Source organism: Notolepis coatsorum (assembly GCF_963971535.1).
Source record: "Notolepis coatsorum genome assembly, chromosome: 6".
NCBI classification, from domain to species: domain Eukaryota; kingdom Metazoa; phylum Chordata; class Actinopteri; order Aulopiformes; family Paralepididae; genus Notolepis; species Notolepis coatsorum.
In genome coordinates, this window is record NC_140170.1 from 4,415,685 (window position 1) to 4,435,346 (window position 19,662).

Sequence of the window (19,662 nt, forward strand, 5' to 3'; positions counted from 1 at the left end):
AATCTATGGAGTAAAAAATCTTCAATCTTAGTGCCGCGGATATAAGAAAGAGGTCTAGCTGAGTCAATGTTGATGGTTTTGTTGAACATTTGTATTTCACAGGAGAGAAACCGTATTCAAAGAAAGCTATTCAAATAGTCTTTGAATCTAAATATACTTTCTGTGTAGATTTTACACTAATTCCATGATTTTACTCAAGTAAATATCTGTTACAAGCTTCTGTCTTAAGTAGAAAAATTCTATTTTTAATCTAGATTAATTACAGAAAATTGTGAGATTAATTAGTAATTTTTTTTTAATCTATTGACAGCACTAAATATAATACTTCACGGTAATAACACCAATCAGAACACAAGGAGGACACAGGCTCAGATTGCCTTTAGAATACAACAGTTTAATTGCAGTATTGATTGGTAACAAAAAGAATCCCGCCCCCCCCCCCCCCCCACCCCACAAGCCCCTCCCTATTTTACTGCCACTCAGCTCTAAGCAACTGCTCTGAGCGACACCTGCTGTACAGGACTGTAGAAATCTGCAGTCTTGAGAGACCAGACGTTTTAAACACATTAGAAAGAGAAGCCTCCTCGACTGAACCAAGACCCTCTGAATCCAGCAGGAGAGAGAGAGAGAGAGAGAGAGACATAGAGAGAGAGTGCCGACGTGTTGTTGTTGGGTGTCGACCCTCCGGCCTCGTTGACCTCCCGCCCCCCTCGTCTCCAGACCTCCAAACAAGACTCAAGTGTTCCTCTAGATGTCCTTGATCACCTCCTCCAGCTCTTCTTTGGAATACATGTGGAAGGTCTTACCGGGCTCTATGGTGGCCAGCTGGGAAACAGAGAGGGAGAGCCAGTTAGCATGAAACCTGGACTGACATGTAACACATTTAGTTAGCATGAAAGGCTGCACGATTTTGGGAAATAATCTAATTGCGATTTTTCGGACAGATATTGCGATTGCGATAAAATTTGCGATTATAATAATTTTTTTTTTAACAGCCCCACAGAGGTTTATTGTAAAATGCGGCTTGCATCTGGCCTATGCGGTGGGTCTTTTCAGGACACGAGCCTGAAAATGTTTCTTTTTACCTGGGAACCGATACCAGTACCTAACGGTACCTTTTTTTCTGTACTTTACTCTCCCTCTCTGAAGTCTAAACTTCACAACACACAATCTAAAACCGCTTACCTCCCTCTCCCAGACCGATCTTGTATCTCAATGGGACTTCCTGGTTAAATAAACCAAAAAAATTAAAATAAATTGCGATTTGATAATTGCATCATTCCAAATCGCGATTGCGATTTAAAATCAATTAATCGCGCAGCCCTACATGAAACCTGGACATGTAACACATTTATTTAGCATGAAACCTGGACATGTAACACATTTAGTCAGCATGTCACACAGACCTGGTCTCGTCGAGGTTCCTGCAGAACAACCCGAGCCTGAAAATGTGCTCGTTTAATTTGAAGTCACCGATAACGAGGTGACCGCTCTGTGAGGATTGGACGTCTACGTTTTCAAATGAACTAACCGTGGTCTCTCCTGCCACAAAGGCACACGCTGGGCCAGTGAGGCATCGTCCAAACCCCCTCAGTAGGAGAGCGAGCCCTCCGCCAACACCCACTTTCTTTGTGGGTGGTAGACAATCACGCTGCTCGCCCACATTTTTAGGCAAAAGTTCAATCTCTGTACCGCCGCCTCTCCGCAGTAGTCAGCCAAAGGGCAGGACATTCCTCATCCATGTGCTCACAGCCAGGGGACCTGAGGGAGGCCCGTGTGCCCAAACACTACATCCACCCGAGCATCCGATTCAGTCTGCAGACTGTTCTGTAGTTCAAACTAGGGCTGTACCGAATAGTTCGAAGCTTCGTTCATAATGTTGACATTCAAATTCTAAATCAACATTCGATTTTTATTTTTATTTTATTTTTCATTGTCTATTCATTCCGGTTAAACCAATGGGGGTTTTCTTCACAGTTGCAGATAAAGATTAGGCTACACTAATATTATACTATTATAGTATATGACTAGTCATACAATTAATAAAACATAAATGTGATAAATGATCTGCATCCGCTTGGCGCTCCATCAAGACGTCACCATCATTTCCATACCAACTGTGCCCTTATTCGATCATTTTCATTCAGAAAGTTGATTTTCTTTAATAATTTTTTTTGTTATACTCATTTCATCAGATGAATCCCTTTATTCAAATTGAGGATTTAGTTTGAGGATATTTATTAACAATAAATGTTTAAAAAAAAAAGCAAAAAGCAACACAACTGGTGCCATGTAAAAAGCATCCCGTTGCGTCTATCCGTCTTTAGACAAATCATGGTCTCTTGAAGCAACACATGGCCCGTCCCAAACTCCGCCCCTCTTTTCTTGGAACCTCCAATCACAGCTTTTCGAGAGTCACACAGCAGAGCGACTGTGGGTGGAATGTTACGACCGCTGGGAAGCACAACAACAACAACAACAGCAGCGGAACCAGAGCCAAACTGTTGACATCCAGATTGAAAAATGTGGCGGAGGATTAAAAACCTTCGCCGCAGCACATTCCGTTGACGTTAGGGCTTATCTGGCGATTTGATAATTGCAGGAGGAGAGACGTCCAACAGTCTGAGCAGCAGAACAAAATCAACATTCAAATTTTGTATACATTTCTTTTTTTATTAATATTTCTTTTTTTATGTGTCTATTCATTCCGTTTAAACCAATGTGTTTTTTCTTCACAGTTGCATATAAAGATTAGGCTACACTATTATAATAGCATTAAAACTGATGAGTTATATTCTTTAAAGAAAGTTGATTTAATAAAAAAAAAAATACTAATTTAATCAGATTAATCACTTTATTCAAATTGATTGAATTTCTTTTTTAAAGTTTTTTTTTATTATTATTAACCCATTCAGTGCCAACCACGAGTATAGTCGGGTTAACTCGCCATCGCTTGAGTGCCAATCACGAGTATAGTCGGGTTTTAATAGTCATTTCTTTTATTATCGATATCCATACATTTTTCATCCATCCAGCCTGACGTTCCAGCTCACAAAGGGCAATACCGCCGCCTATCGTCTCCCGGATGGTATTGCACATCATTGGATTGGATTGGCTGGGACTGTGCATCAAAAAAATAAGTCGGTCCAGGTTTTACTTCTCGGGCATGCAGCTGGATACTATTGCATTGACTGGGAGCATCGTGGATCATTGTGTTTTGGACTAGAACGTTGGATCAATGGACGCAATCGATATTTGGAATGGCGATCAGGAATTGGATTAATCTTTTTGCATGACATCAGATATGAGGTAAGGCCTTTATGTTACGAATCTTGGGGTAATCAGATGTTCCTTTCTCCGCCATCGGAGCGTGTGTGTGTGTGAGGTTCGTGCCGACCAAAGTACGAAGAAGCGATTTTTCAGACCCCGCTTCTCTTCGTACATAAGGACACATATACTATCGATAATCTAGCGTTTATTTGAAAACGATTCATAAATCAGCCGAAAAATGACAACGTGTTTTGTGTATTCCACTAAAGGGCTATTATCGTGTCTTTCTATGGAATTACTAGAAATCTCCAAAACTATACTCGTATTCAAAACGGTATAAAACGGAAATGTACCAATGAAAAAACAATCCGTTTCATACATGTTGACTGCAAGCAATTGATAAGCGACGGGTGTATTAGACCCATAGCCATAATTTAAGATATAGTTTAAGCGTTCGCAAATATCCCCGTCCTCCCATTGATTAAAGCGGTGGCAATCTAGACCTAATTTGGTCATATGGGCGTGGCTCTGAATTAGTTAACAGTCTAAGCAGCAGGAGAACAGAGAGGAGAGAGGTTTACCTCAATGTTGGTGGAGTTCAGCTTCTCCTCCATCACCTGCTTCAGGATGGTGAGGGACGACTTGATGGCGTCTTTTAATGTCATGGACTGGAGGGAGGAAGAAGAGAAAGTTTTAGATGTTTGTGTTTATTGTTGAGATGCATCGTCATCGTGGTACATGTACAGTACAACTAAAAGAAGTTTGGCATCCAACCAGAGTGCAAATGTAACAGTAAAGTGCAATAGTAATATACAATGTACAGGTGATTAAACTGGATATAAAATATATACATTAGTACTACTGAGTAATAGTGCTAATCAGATGCATGTACAAAGTTGTAGTATTAATATGTACAGTGATACAGGTATAAAGACACTTCGCGTCTGTCGTCTACATCGGTTTTAAATACATTTTCAATGACTAGTATCCTTTTGCTGGACAGACCGTTATGTTCTAATTTAAAATTAACCAACAGACGGCAATACCTTCCATCAATTTTCTATCTTTTTATTGACGGATCAATGCAGCTGCAGCCTTATTTAGCGCATCGTGCGAACATACTGCTGCTGGTCTGGACTGGTCCTCTGAGCTCCTCTCCAGTCAAACATACTGCTGCTGGTCTGGACTGGTCATCTGAGCTCCTCTCCAGTCAAACATACTGCTGCTGGTCTGGACTGGTCCTCTGAGCTCCTCTCCAGTCAAACATACTGTTGCTGGTCTGGACTGGTCCTCTGAGCTCCTCTCCAGTCAAACATACTGTTGCTGGTCTGGACTGGTCCTCTGAGCTCCTCTCCACTCAAACATACTGCTGCTGGTCTGGACTGGTCCTCTGAGCTCCTCTCCAGTCAAACATACTGTTGCTGATCTGGACTGGTCCTTTGAGCTCCTCTCCAGTCAAACATACTGCTGCTGGTCTGGACTGGTCCTCTGAGCTCCTCTCCAGTCAAACATACTGTTGCTGGTCTGGACTGATCCTCTGAGCTCCTCTCCAGTCAAACATACTGTTGCTGGTCTGGACTGGTCCTCTGAGCTCCTCTCCAGTCAAACACTGTTGCTGGTCTGGACTGGTCATCTGAACTCCTCTCCAGTCAAACATACTGTTGCTGGTCTGGACTGGTCCTCTGAGCTCCTCTCCAGTCAAACATACTGTTGCTGGTCTGGACTGGTCCTCTGAGCTCCTCTCCAGTCAAACATACTCCTGCTGGTCTGGACTGGTCCTCTGAGCTCCTCTCCAGTCAAACATACTGCTGCTGGTCTGGACTGGTCCTCTGAGCTCCTCTCCAGTCAAACATACTGCTGCTGGTCTGGACTGGTCCTGTGAGCTCCTCTCCAGTCAAACATACTGCTGCTGGTCTGGACTGGTCCTGTGAGCTCCTCTCCAGTCAAACATACTGCTGCTGGTCTGGACTGGTCCTCTGAGCTCCTCTCCAGTCAAACATACTGTTGCTGGTCTGGACTGGTCCTCTGAGCTCCTCTCCAGTCAAACATACTGTTGCTGGTCTGGACTGGTCCTCTGAGCTCCTCTCCAGTCAAACATACTGTTGCTGGTCTGGACTGGTCCTCTGAGCTGAACATTTCCAAAACTCTGCCATCGTTGTTGTGTAACGTGTCGTCTCTTGTGTCGTAACGTCTTTCCCACATTGATGATGAGATCACGTCAACATTTTGGCTTCATCATCTTGTAAGAAACCACATGTATTATGGCAGACGACCCCGTCGTAAACCAGCCAAGGACGACACACTGGACCCACCCTCTCCTGGCTCTCCCTTCCAACTGTGTTGTGTTGTGTGCGTTGTGTTGTGTGTGTGTATGTGCGTTTAAATCGGCCTCAGATGGGACCGGGACATCACGTGTCATTTTATTTACACTACTACTAGGGCTGTCTTAAATACTTCGAAGCTTCGTTCGATGGCACGAGCTTCGAACATAAAAAAAAACGACGTTTAAAAAAAGTTATTTTTTTTGGCTCAAATCTTGCGCCTCCATTCCAATGAAACGAAAGTAAGCGGCGCCTCGACTCCACCTCTCTACAACAAGCACGTGGAGATTATCGGTGTTGAAAACAACAAGGACATGTGCAGCAGACATGTCGACGAAGAAGTCATCAGACAATGCCCAAAAAGCCGAGTGCCAGAAGAAAACGGCATATCACAACTTTGTCAAATCACCTAAAAAACGTAAGTATCGTTGTACACGACGGCGACGCCACATAAAACATTAATAAGGCTATGCCTATGCTGCTATGACTAATGTGTTACCAAGTTGGCTAATTTAATTGTAATCATCTGCTTTTGTAGGTGCATTGTCTGATATAATTATAAATTATAAATTAAATATAATATAATTGTTTGCTTGATAGACGAAGGTTGCAACATAATTATGTAATGTCATGTCGTTGGCTGTGAGAGCAGCCCCAATGCACCCAGGCAGCGCAGCCGAGTGAAACCTTGTTGGCTTCGTCACAGTCACTAAAGGGGCTACTTAATTAATTAATCCAATCCACTTTATTTATAGAGTGCATTTAAAATCAACAAAGTTTACCAAAGTGCTGTACAAGTCACACAACATAAGATAAAAAAATAAAAATAAAAATAAAGTATTATAATTAAATTCATTTTTTTTCTCTCGACGCTTCGAATTAAAATCGAAGCTCGGCCCCGAAGCTTCGATTGTCAAAAAATGCTTAGAAGGTCAGCCCTATACTGTACACTAGTAACACTACTGTATATTTTATATTAGAATGTATATACATAACATAGGAAATGTATATCCCGGATCGTATTTTATTCTTAGTCTTATTCATGACTTTTGTTTTGTCTACCTAAATGTTTACTGTGAGCGATTTGTAGTGCTATTCTATTCATATAAAACACAGCCAGACCAAAACAGCGGAGGGGCGGGCGGGCAGAGCTGGTACCTTGTGGTATATCTCCTGTAGAGAACTCTGTGCTCCCTCAGAAGCAGAACCGATGGCCCGGGCGTCGCACTGCACGAAGGTGCCGGACGGGTCCATGTGGAACCTGCAGGAGAGTAGCAGAGAGGAGCGTCAGACACATGTTCTCATCCATTCAGGAGGAGCGTCAGACACATGTTCTCATCCATTCAGGAGGAGCGTCAGACACATGTTCTCATCCATTCGGAGGAGCGTCAGACACATGTTCTCATCCATTCAACCTGGAGGTAGGGCTGGGGGCGATTAATCGATAAATGTTTCCCTTTTTTTTTCTTGGTTTGATAATTTTTTTTGTCAAACAAAGCTTATTTGAATGATTTCCTTGGCGTTTCTAGTTTTTTTTTTTTTATTATTATTGCAAAACAAAATAGTTAAAAGTCTGTACTCAACACACAATGCATAATGAAACTAACAATTAAGGTGGCTAAAATGACATGCAAGTACAGTAACAGAAAACAAAAAAAAGTATATAATAATATTTTACCGTATACAGTGTATATCCAACGAAATTACCAATTGTACCAATGTCTTATACAGGATATACTCCTAATACCTGTTATCTAAAACCCTACACACATATGCTCCAGCTCGAACACCCCCCTCCCGGACCCCTCCTTGGATAGTACCTCCATTATCCCTCACTCCTAACCAGACACCACCCTTATAAGCTAGCTTTTATTCTCTCTAGTTTCTAGTTTTTAAGAGAAAAAAAAATCGATTAAATGGTAAATCGGATGTGGTGTGAAAAAATCGGATATTTAATTTTTAGGCCATATCGCCCCGAGCCCTACCTGGAGGTGAACTCCAGGGACACTGAGGTTTCCCTCATTTACAGCCACGTTGAGTAAACAACTAAAAGAGACAGAATAACAAGACAGAGTGACAGAGTGAGAGTTGCATGTTCTGTATCTAGGGACATCTATGGATCTCAGGGAATATTTTCCCAGTGTCAGAAATGTTGTGTCCGTTACTAGGCTTGAGTAAATTGTATTGAATCTTTTGACGGTGAATAACCATGCTAGAATTGACCAGACATGAAAAATTGCCACCGAGCTCACCCGGCACCGTCTTGAGATTACGTGTACAAAAAGTCTAGGCAAATTAATAAAGGGCAGATGATTACCGGTAAACACCGGAGGTTTTGTAGATGCAGTACTGAATTCTGCCATCCGGACACATGCCAATTTTAAATATGAATATAGAATATCAGGCCTATAAATTACCTTATTATGGCCAAGTCACACATGTTACTTTTTTATAATGTAAATTGCTCCGCCATTTTTCATCAGATTGCAACGTGATTTTTTTGCTAGACGTTCACAGAAAGGTAGAGAAACTAACTGCGCTCTATTTTATGGCAATAACGTTCAGGCTTGTTCCACCCGTGAGATATGATCCCGAAAAAAAAGCTTTGCGCTAAAAGTCGAGATGATTGACAGGGGCTGGCAAGTGTAGTTTTTTGAAATTCGAAAGCCCTGGGTCTCTTCTCTCAAAAGACCACTCATGTTAGGTTGCGCCAAGTCCTCGCGTCAATAAGCGCCTTTTCCCGACGCGCCGAGATTTCTATAAACTCATATTTCACTAATAACACTTAAAATCATTAATGAACAAACGTAGTGCTGAAAATATACACATTGACTGCTGTTTTGACAGGGTCAGGGTCTTTACTCTTGGCTACATTTTAAGAAGAAAAAAAACGCAACATTAATTCATACATTCTGTAGAGATGGATTTATGGCGTGATATCAATCTCGTACCGGTACCGGACCGCTCGGGCTTAAGCATCAGGCATATTGCCGTGCATCGTTATGTCTGCAGAGTGAGACATAATACAATTGGTAGTGTCTGTGTGTGACTCCACGCAATATCTGGTTATTGCTGCTGCAATAAGATGCATTCTAAAAAATTTATTTCCATAAACAATTACTCAAGCACTACTGTAGTAACTCATTAGAGTTCTGGATCTGATGAACGTATGTACGTACAGCTGGGGTCCTTTCTCGTCCAGGCCCCCGAAGAGGAGGGCCACGCCGAAGGGCCGGCTCTGTGGGGACACAACGGCACAGGAGCACGCGTGAGGATTAAACTGACTGCGGGTTAGTCATTATTTATTTTATTTAACCAGGAAGTCCCGTTGAGATACAAGATCTCTTTTGCCAGGGGAGACCTGACCAAGATGACAGCAATAACATCTGCAATATATCAGACAGCAATAAAATGTGCGGTACATCACACCAGATCATAATAAAAGTGCATGTATACAATACATCACATGTAAACACAAAAACCCAAAACAGAATAGTCTACATAATAGTAAAAGTGTATGACAGTATAATACAGTAATTTAGCAGTTTTGCAGTTGGGACCCGATACAGAAAGCTGAATTATACTGAGTGAGTCAACAGTGTGACTGCAGGTTAGTTATTATACTGAGTGAGTCAACAGTGTGACTGAAGGTTAGTTATTATACTGAGTGAGTCAACAGTGTGACTGAAGCAGGTTAGTTATTATACTGAGTGAGTCAACAGTGTGACTGAAGCAGGTTAGTTATTATACTGAGTGAGTCAACAGTGTGACTGACTGCAGGTTAGTTATTATACTGAGTGAGTCAACAGTGTGACTGAAGGTTAGTTATTATACTGAGTGAGTCAACAGTGACTGCAGGTTAGTTATTATACTGAGTGAGTCAACAGTGTGACTGAAGCAGGTTAGTTATTATACTGAGTGAGTCAACAGTGTGACTGACTGCAGGTTAGTTATTATACTGAGTGAGTCAACAGGGACTGAAGGTTAGTTATTATACTGAGTGAGTCAACAGTGTGACTGAAGGTTAGTTATTATACTGAGTGAGTCAACAGTGTGACTGCAGGTTAGTTATTATACTGAGTGAGTCAACAGTGTGACTGCAGGTTAGTTATTATACTGAGTGAGTCAACAGTGTGACTGAAGGTTAGTTATTATACTGAGTGAGTCAACACTGTGACTGCAGGTTAGTTATTATACTGAGTGAGTCAACAGTGTGACTGAAGCAGGTTAGTTATTATACTGAGTGAGTCAACAGTGTGACTGACCGCAGGTTAGTTATTATACTGAGTGAGTCAACAGTGTGACTGCAGGTTAGTTATTATACTGAGTGAGTCAACAGTGTGACTGAAGGTTAGTTATTATACTGAGTGAGTCAACAGTGTGACTGAAGGTTAGTTATTATACTGAGTGAGTCAACAGTGACTGAAGGTTAGTTATTATACTGAGTGAGTCAACACTGTGACTGAAGGTTAGTTATTATACTGAGTGAGTCAACAGTGTGACTGAAGGTTAGTTATTATACTGAGTGAGTCAACAGTGTGACTGAAGGTTAGTTATTATACTGAGTGAGTCAACAGTGTGACTGCAGGTTAGTTATTATACTGAGTGAGTCAACAGTGTGACTGAAGGTTAGTTATTATACTGAGTGAGTCAACAGTGTGACTGAAGGTTAGTTATTATACTGAGTGAGTCAACAGTGTGACTGAAGGTTAGTTATTATACTGAGTGAGTCAACAGTGTGACTGAAGGTTAGTTATTATACTGAGTGAGTCAACAGTGTGACTGCAGGTTAGTTATTATACTGAGTGAGTCAACAGTGTGACTGAAGGTTAGTTATTATACTGAGTGAGTCAACAGTGTGACTGAAGGTTAGTTATTATACTGAGTGAGTCAACAGTGTGACTGAAGGTTAGTTATTATACTGAGTGAGTCAACAGTGTGACTGAAGGTTAGTTATTATACTGAGTGAGTCAACAGTGTGACTGAAGGTTAGTTATTATCAGTGATGCCACAGATTACTTGTAAAAGTAATCTGATTACTGATTACTGATTACTCCTTTAAAAAGTAATCTTAGTTACTTTACTGATTACTTGATTATCAGAGTAACTTAGTTACTTTGAAAGTAACTAGGTTACGAAGTCGTCCCCCCTGCTGCTGCCACAACATAAGAATGACAAAAAAAAATTGTAAAATGTACTCAGTTTGAGTAAAATGTACTAATAGGGCAGGTAGGCCTATCTTGCTATCTATAGATCTATAGATTTCACAAAAGATAAATGGTCAATAACACCACATGTAGGCTGATATGTAGCCTACCTTTGAGGCCTGCCCCATTCAGATATGGTTCTACGTTATTATTATTTATTATTGTGTGAATGAATGAATGAAAACTTTATTTAACAGATTGCAGAATGGGTACAATACAGTACGGCTCAATACATACAATTGTTAAGGGGATGCAGACCTGAGAAAGACGTTTGTCTTGTTTCCATCAGGGTCCCCCATTTTCAATTCATATAGACATTTATGACATACACAACATACATGACATTTATGGCATAGGGACATATAGGTATTTAGTACTGATACATTTGTGACATAAGCGGTATTCAAATATACAGTACTGTTACCCCTAGATCCTGACAGAGTATATACATATGATGGGGAGGGGACTGTACATTAGGAGGGGGTGGGTGGGTGGGAGGGAAATATACATACGGCGGGGAGGGAATATATATACTGCAGTGTTGTCAGTGTGCTACTGACAACCTACATACTGCAGTATGGTGTTCCATGTTCATGAATAGTGCACTGCAAAATATGTTTAACTCAAAGGTAGAACATACTGTTTGGCTGGTGCAGCTCCGACTCCGAGTCCTGTAGAAGTCGATGGTCGTGCTGTGCTGTATAATCCATATGCGGTAGACAGTATTTTGTTTCCTCCGCAAAGTGAATGTTTTTTTCACCCGGCTTAGTTTACACAAACGTTAAGTAGACTAGTGAACTTCCAGTGCCAGAAAGCGTTACGAGCGCGAGTGTCTCCCTGCTACTGTAGCTCGCAGGTCAGCCTGATAATAACAATAACAGCCGCGCCCACCAGCATGGATCAACACGCGAGGTTGCGTGCTGTGACGTCACTCCCCAATACAAGGAAAAGCTTTCCAAACGTATATTTGACTGTCGAAAACTAAAGAAAATACTGCATTCCGTCTGCATTATGATGAGATAGTAACGAAATAGTAACGCATGGCCACTTGGACAAGTAACTGCAATCAGATTACTGGCTTGTAAAGATTAACGCGTTAGATTACTATTTTCGGGGAAAAGTAATCAGATTACAATAACGCGTTACTTAGTAACGCGTTAGTGGCATCACTGGTTATTATACTGAGTGAGTCAACAGTGTGACTGCAGGTTAGTTATTATACTGAGTGAGTCAACAGTGTGACTGAAGGTTAGTTATTATACTGAGTGAGTCAACAGTGTGACTGAAGGTTAGTTATTATACTGAGTGAGTCAACAGTGTGACTGCAGGTTAGTTATTATACTGAGTGAGTCAACAGTGTGACTGACTCAAGTTATTATATTTTTTTTATCAAATTTTACTTTATTTTCCTTTGTCCACATGAAACAAGGTACAGCACAATACAGTAACCATAATAATAAACAAGACATCACAGGACAGAAACAGCAATAATAATAATAATAATAATAATAATAATAATAATAATAATAATAATAACAAGACACTTAATTAAATCAAATGAATGCAAATTAAAGTTATAATATAAATTAAATATATAAAGGAAAAGGAATAGAAAAAAAGAAACCCATATATATACTATAAAGTGAGACATCCTGAGCCCCCGCCATCCCCAGTCTCGACAGCCACGGTCCCCACCCCTTGAGGACCCAGAGCACTGACTCAAGTTATTATACTGCGTGGGTCAACACCCACCATGGCCCCGGGGTCTGCGTCCTCCTCTCCAAACTGCAGGGCCAGGTTGGACACGGCCTGCGTGACACTCTCCACCGTCATGGTCTCGTTGTAGGTGAACCAGTGGTTCTGAGGAAGGAAACACGGAGCCGGGGTTTAAAGAAGCTAAGCTTGGGTTTGTCCCGAGGGAAGAAACAGCTGTGATTGGAGGATCAAGAAAAAAAGAGGGTGGGGTTTGAGATAGCATGCCGGTTCTCAGTTGATTCTTATCCTGCATTTAGGACTTACTGGCATCGTACCCTGGTCATTGTTCCCCATGTCACTATGAGTCAAATTACTTGGGTTTCATAACAATACAATACATCTTTTTAAACGTACTTGCGTCTCCACTCTTGCTTTGTCGATGAGAGTCTTGGCATCAGCTATCAACCCGCTCATGGCACAGCCTGGTGGAGAGGATGAAACGTGAGCGGGCTCAGATTAATGTTACATGGGGTACTTTACAGGACCCTCAAAAGGGCCCCCCTTGAAAGAGCATTCAAAATGGGTTTCTCTTCTCTTCTTATTTCATCTCCCGACAGCCGGGCTACGGTGACGGTGAATAACACCGTGCTAACATCGACCAGACGAGACGCCTCCGAGCTCATTCAGCACCTTCTTGAGATCAAGTGTACAAAAAAATCTAAGCAAATGAATAAAGGGCAGATGATTTACAGGGGTGTTTGTTTGTAGATATCCGGACACATGCAATTTTAAATATAAAATATCAGGCCTATAAATGACCTTATTATGGCCAAGTCATACATCTATGGATCGGGTCAAATCACCCATTTCCAATGGCAGAGTTAAACCTGGATTTAGTATCACCAGGTGCCCTTTACAGGGCAGCAAATACCGTGCATTAAATCTACTGTAAGTACAGTTACTTTTGTATAATGTCCATGGCTTTTTTTTTTTTTTTACCAGATTGTGTTTTTTTTTCACAGAAAGGTAAATATACATTGTATTTTATGTTTTGATAGGGTTACGGTCTCGGCTACATTTGAAAAAGAAACGCAACATTAATTAATACGGACTGTATTGATCCATTTATGACGTGAAATAAATCTCTGCCCGGTATCGGTTAATACCTTTAAGGCCTTAAATTGAGAATTACGAATTTAATACTATTTAATACCCTGCAGATACCCTGTTTAACCGAAGATAGCGGCAAAACAATACAAATGTACAGACAGATGTGGATAGTTATATAAACGGTAAGAGTAAATATATACAGCATTATTGTACATGCTATCATACAAAGTTATATGGGTAATATGCATGTGTATAAATATATATGCGGTATACAGCACTAATACATTTGAATGCATCAAGAATCAAACCCTCAAAATCTTAATTCATCATTACACCCCTAGCGTTTGCCGTCGACATCTAGTTAGGAATCCATCGTCTGTATTTACCGATGTGAGTGTCGATCTCCACAATCTTCTCAATGCTGCTGGGCTCCATGAGAGGGGAGGTGATCCTCTTCTCCACAGCCAGACACACTCCCTCGGCCGTCTGGATGCCTATGGCTGTGGAGCCCAGCTGAGAGGGGATGACCACAGAGACATGAGCCGAGTAGCCACACAGGGTTCAACAACATACTCTACTCAAGACACTCACTCAGTGTCTTCCCCCAGGCCATCAAGTTCAAGTTTCAAGTTCAAGTTTGTTTATTAATTGTCACAATAAAATACACATACTTTACGGTGAAATGCTACGTTCAACAACGTACTATACTCAATCATTGTCAGGCATGAGTGTTCAAGGTTTCAAGTTGTTTCATTCGTCACTTATATGGTAAATAACAATGTACATTACAATGAAATGCTTGGTTCTGTATGAGCCCCCTGAGAGTGTGCTTCATACAGTAAACAAAGTACAAATAATAAAGACCAAACACTACACCAAATACTAATATGCAACACTAAAGTACAAAATGCAACAAAATGCAAAAATGAGATAGATATGTAGTGATGAAGACAGATGTTGAAATGGTCCCATTAAAAAAATACTAACCTTTATAGCCTCGATGGCATATTCTACTTGGAACAGTCTCCCTTCAGGAGAGAAGGTGTTCACCCCCCTGTAAGAGAAACATCATCTTAATGTTGTCAATATGTACTTCCTCGTGGATGGATGCCCGTCTGTTTGTTTCGGGGTAGGACAACATTGAAAGTGAAAGCAAATTAGTGATATTTTAGCTGAGGCAGGTTTTGTTTTACTAAGCACCAATCATGCCAGGCAACCTAGTAACCCAAGTAGACAGTAAATGTCCTAACCCAATACACGAGACCCTCTTCTTGGGACCAAGTAAGGTTGTCGATATTCCAATGTACAGTTTTGCTTGTACAGTTGTACAGTCCCCCCCCCCCCCACCCAACCACCTGTACAGTTGGAGACTATTTTTGTATCACAAACAGTACTGTATTTGTAAATCTGGTACGTCATAAATGTATAGATGTAGCAGTACTCGGGGATTAAAGCAAAACAAAATCTCCTGACTGAACTTTTTTTCAGGCCAAGTCATATTCTTATTTTAACCTCCACTGTATTTCTTTTTAATAGCGTTGGAGTTTTAAGGGAGCCTACTTGTTTCAGTTTCGTCGATAATCCAATGTACAGTTACCCCCCCACCCCGCCTACCCAACCCTCCCCCCCCCCCCCCAACCACCTCCAATGTACAGTCCCCCCCCCTCCACCCAACCTCCTCCAATATACAGTTTCTTCGTCAAATGTATATACACTCTTTTTTAGACTCTTATTGTATCACAAACAATACTGTATTTGTAAATCTGGTATGTCATAAATGTATAGATGTAGCAGTATTATCTATCTGTATGTCAAGTATGTCATATATGTTATGATGAATTGAAAATGGGGGACCCTGATGTAAACAAGAGGAAAGTCTTTCTCTGGTCTGCAACCCCTTAACAATTGTGTGTATTGAGCTGTACTGTATTGTACCCATTCTGCAATCTGTTATAACAATCAATCAATATTTAACAGATTGCAGAATGGGTACAATACAGTACGGCTCAATACACACAATTGTTAAGGGGATGCAGACCAGAGAAAGACTTGTCTTGTTTACATCAGGGTCCCCCATTTTCAATTCATAGTGACATTTATGACATACACAACAGGCATAGGGACATACATGACATACTACAGGACAGGTATATAGTAATGTTACATTTGTGACATATACGATATGCAAATATACAGTACTGTTACCCATAGATCCTAACAGAGATTATATACATTATGATGGGGAGGAGACTGTACATTAGGGTGGGTGGGAGAGAAAAGATACATACGGTTGGGAGATAATATACAGTGGGGACTGGGGAGGAGACAGTCTACAGATACACCTGTGTGATGTTGCTACGGAGTTAAGCTAATAAAGGATACTCACAACCACAGCAGAGGACTCACATATTTGTACTGTGAGTGTGAAGTAACACGACAATGACAAATGTGTTGTTTCTGTTTTTCTTTTTGACATAGTTGCGGAACACGGAACAAGTTAACAACTCACCACAGTCTACAGCCCCCGCATCATACTGTAGCCTAGCCAGTCTCTTGAAACACTGCTATCTTCAAACTTCCATTCCTCTCGAAACTTTCTTTTGTTGGGTGGTGCCGCTCATCCTTTTCGTCTGAGAACACTGCGTGTGTTTTCTTTTTAGTGGCCGGCTTACTCCTTCCATTAAAGTTATTATGCTGACGTTAGCTAATAACTAAAAATAAATAACAGTTACAGTGGGTGACAATATTGTCACAAGGAAAGACGAAATTACCTACCTGGGTTCCATCCTAGAGGCAAATCTTTCCTGTGACAAAATGGCATCCAATGTAATAAAAAAAGTCAACCAACAAACTAGATTCTTGTACCGGATCTCCTCTCTGGTAAACAAGAATACCCTGAAGACTCTGGCAGGAGCACTCATTCAAGGGTACTATGACTATGCGTGCACCTCATGGTACCAAAGCACCTCAAAGGCGCTTAAAACAAAATTACAAACATCACAAAACAAACTGGTCAGACTACTACTTGACCTGAACCCCAGAACCCACCTCACCCCTGCCCACTTTGACAACCTAGGATGGCTTAGAGTAGACGACAGAGTACAGCAACTTGCAATGGGCCTGGTCTACAAGATACACTATACGACCGGGGTGCCCATGTACATGTCAAAATACTTCCCAAAGGTCAGTGAATACCACAACCACTACACCAGAGGAAGCTCAACAAATCATGTTAAACCCAGATTCGGCTCAAACAAGGGACTAAACACGTTTCGCAATTATGCCACAACAATGTGGAACGCCCTACCCAAAGCTGTAAAGGAATGTGAATCCCTGCCCACATTCAAAACCGCTCTTAAAGAGCACCTACGGGAGGCTGCAATTCGAAACTGGCCACCGTAAATGCCCAAAACCCCCACCACCTCCTAATAGACAGTCTCCTCCCCACCGCATGTATATATTCCCTCCCTGCCGTATGTATATTTCTCTCCCACCCACCCACTCCTAATGTACAGCCCCCTCCCCATCATATGTATATACTCTGTCAGGATCTAGGGGTAACAGTACTGTATATTGGAATACCGTTTATGTCACAAATGTATCAGTACTAAATACCTATATGTCCCTATGCCATAAATGTCATGTATGTTGTGCATGTCATAAATGTCTATATGAATTGAAAATGGGGGACCCTGATGGAAACAAGACAAACGTCTTTCTCTGGTCTGCATCCCCTTAACAATTGTATGTATTGAGCCGTACTGTATTGTACCCATTCTGCAATCTGTTAAATAAAGTTCTCATTCATTCAACTATGTGTTGGGGATAATGGTTCCGCACGGACCATAATTGTTTGTTACATTGCTGTCGGCAAACTCGCTCAGTGTCAACATAGTGTTGACGTTAGCTGCTAGCTGGCTGCCCGAATCCACAACAGCCAGGCAGCCAACCGTACAAAATACAGTCTCAGCCAATCACATCGATTTGTACAGTTAGTTAGCTCCACTCCATTGCGAAATAAAAGTTAGCCAGCCAGGACAGCCCGTATTAGCAAGCTACAGTTGCTAGGTAGCTAACCGTTAGCCACCCGAAGATCGGTAGCTAGCTAACGTTAGCCTGTATGTCTGTCTGTCTGTCGTGTATGTTACGATGAATTGAAAATGGGGGACCCTGGTGTAAACAAGAGGAATTGATTGATTGAAAACTGTATTAACAGATTGCAGAATGGGTACAGTACAGTACAGCTCAATACACACAATTGTTAAGGGGATGCAGACCAGAGAAAGACTTTAGTCTTGTTTACATCAGGGTCCCCCATTTTCAATTCATCGTAACATACACGACATACAGATGGACAGTACTGCTACATCTATACATTTATGACATACCAGATTTACAACTACAGTACTGTTTGTGATACAAAAATAGTTCAGAAAAGAGTGTCAATGACAAAGCAGTTTAACAATGCGTTCACATTACCCACCTGTCGTATTCCGATCTTGTCAAAAACATCTTTTGATATCAGCCCTGCAGGGTAGAAGGTTAAATCAAGTAGAATTAAAGTTAGTGTTCGAGACTGAAGCAAAGATCTTCTTCTTTCGTGTAAAAGATATTGTGACAGAGAGAGTGGTTTAGTTTACCTTAGTTTAGTTCTGCAGAAGATGTGATCCTGGATGAGTTCGCTGGTTTGAAAGGAAGTGTCGGCGTTGCAACACCTAAAGGTTCCGACGACGGACAGGAAGTGTACTATTGAAAGAATGGTTCCGCTTGCGCATATACAGTGATGATAATAATAATTAGGGCTGTCAAAGTTAATGCTTTAACTTTGGAGATTAATTAAAATTATTTAAAGCATTAAAATAAATTAATCTAGATTAATCTATGGAGTGAAACATCTTCAATATTAGCGCCGCGGATATAAGAAAGAGGTCTAGCTGAGTCAATGTTGATGGTTTTGTTGAACATTTGTATTTCACAGGATAGAAACTGTGTATTCAAAGAAAGCTATTAAAATAGTATTTGAATCTAAATATACTTTCTTGATTGATTTTACATTACTTAAGTAATTCTACTCAAGTAAATATCTGTTTCAAGCTTCGGTCTTAAGTAGAAAACTGCTATTTTTAATCTAGATTAATAACAGAAAATTGTGAGATTAATTAGTTAATTTTTTTTTAAATCTATTGACAGCACTAATAATAATATAATATAATATTATCATCACTGATAATATTCGTCATAATCAAATGTTTATTTATTTTACTTAAACTGTGCAATTATAAACTTATAATTTATACTTGTAATTTATACATTTATTGATTGATTGATTGATTGATTTATTGATTGGTTGAAAACTGTATTAACAGATTGCAGAATGGGTACAGTACAGTACAGCTCAATACATACAATTGTTAAGGGGATGCAGACCAGAGAAAGACTTTCGTCTTGTTTACATCAGGGTCCCCCATTTTCAATTCATCATGACATATATGACATACATGACATACAGATAGACAGAACTGCTACATCTATACATTTATGACATCGGCATAAATTATAATGGTTTGCAGTGTATAATTGCACAGTTTAAGTCAAATAAATAAACATAATTTGATTATGACGAACCATTATCACACACTCCCCATAGCCCAAGTGTCCCCTTGCTCAGTTCCTAATTTATCTTAATTATGAAATATAGTTTGAGTTAAAATCACGATGTTTGGATGTAACTAATATAACATTATTGTACTGAGAAACCGCGATAAAGGCACGGAACTCACTTACTCGGTTTGTCGTGTTTTAAGAAAGCACCTTTAATAACACTAAAAAAAACACATTAAAAACACTTCAGTATAACAGAACTAAGGCCAAACTGTAGGGCGTCTGTCTGCCACTGGAGGGCGACACTGAGCTGGTCGAGGTGATGGAGTGAAGTTCAAACTTGTGTGATTTGAAGATAAAATCGTGCGCGCGTACACACACACACGCACGCACACACGCACGCACGCACACACACACACACACACACACACACACACACACACACACACACACACACA

General features: G+C 40.7%; 1 protein-coding gene across 1 annotated transcript; it reads right to left on the bottom strand.

Moving 5' to 3' along the window:
* Positions 1 to 461: 461 nt before the first annotated feature.
* Positions 462 to 18,332, bottom strand: psma5 (proteasome 20S subunit alpha 5). Its single transcript, XM_084316156.1, has 10 exons — positions 18,244 to 18,332; positions 18,087 to 18,130; positions 14,591 to 14,657; positions 13,990 to 14,116; positions 12,908 to 12,975; positions 12,551 to 12,658; positions 8,771 to 8,829; positions 6,750 to 6,852; positions 3,852 to 3,938; positions 462 to 825 (listed from the first exon to the last, which is right to left on the bottom strand). Exons 2-10 carry the CDS (start codon positions 18,113 to 18,115, stop codon positions 748 to 750), a joined length of 726 nt encoding a protein of 241 aa, XP_084172282.1. The 5' UTR covers positions 18,116 to 18,130; positions 18,244 to 18,332; the 3' UTR covers positions 462 to 747.
* Between the last annotated feature and the right edge of the window lie 1,330 nt (positions 18,333 to 19,662).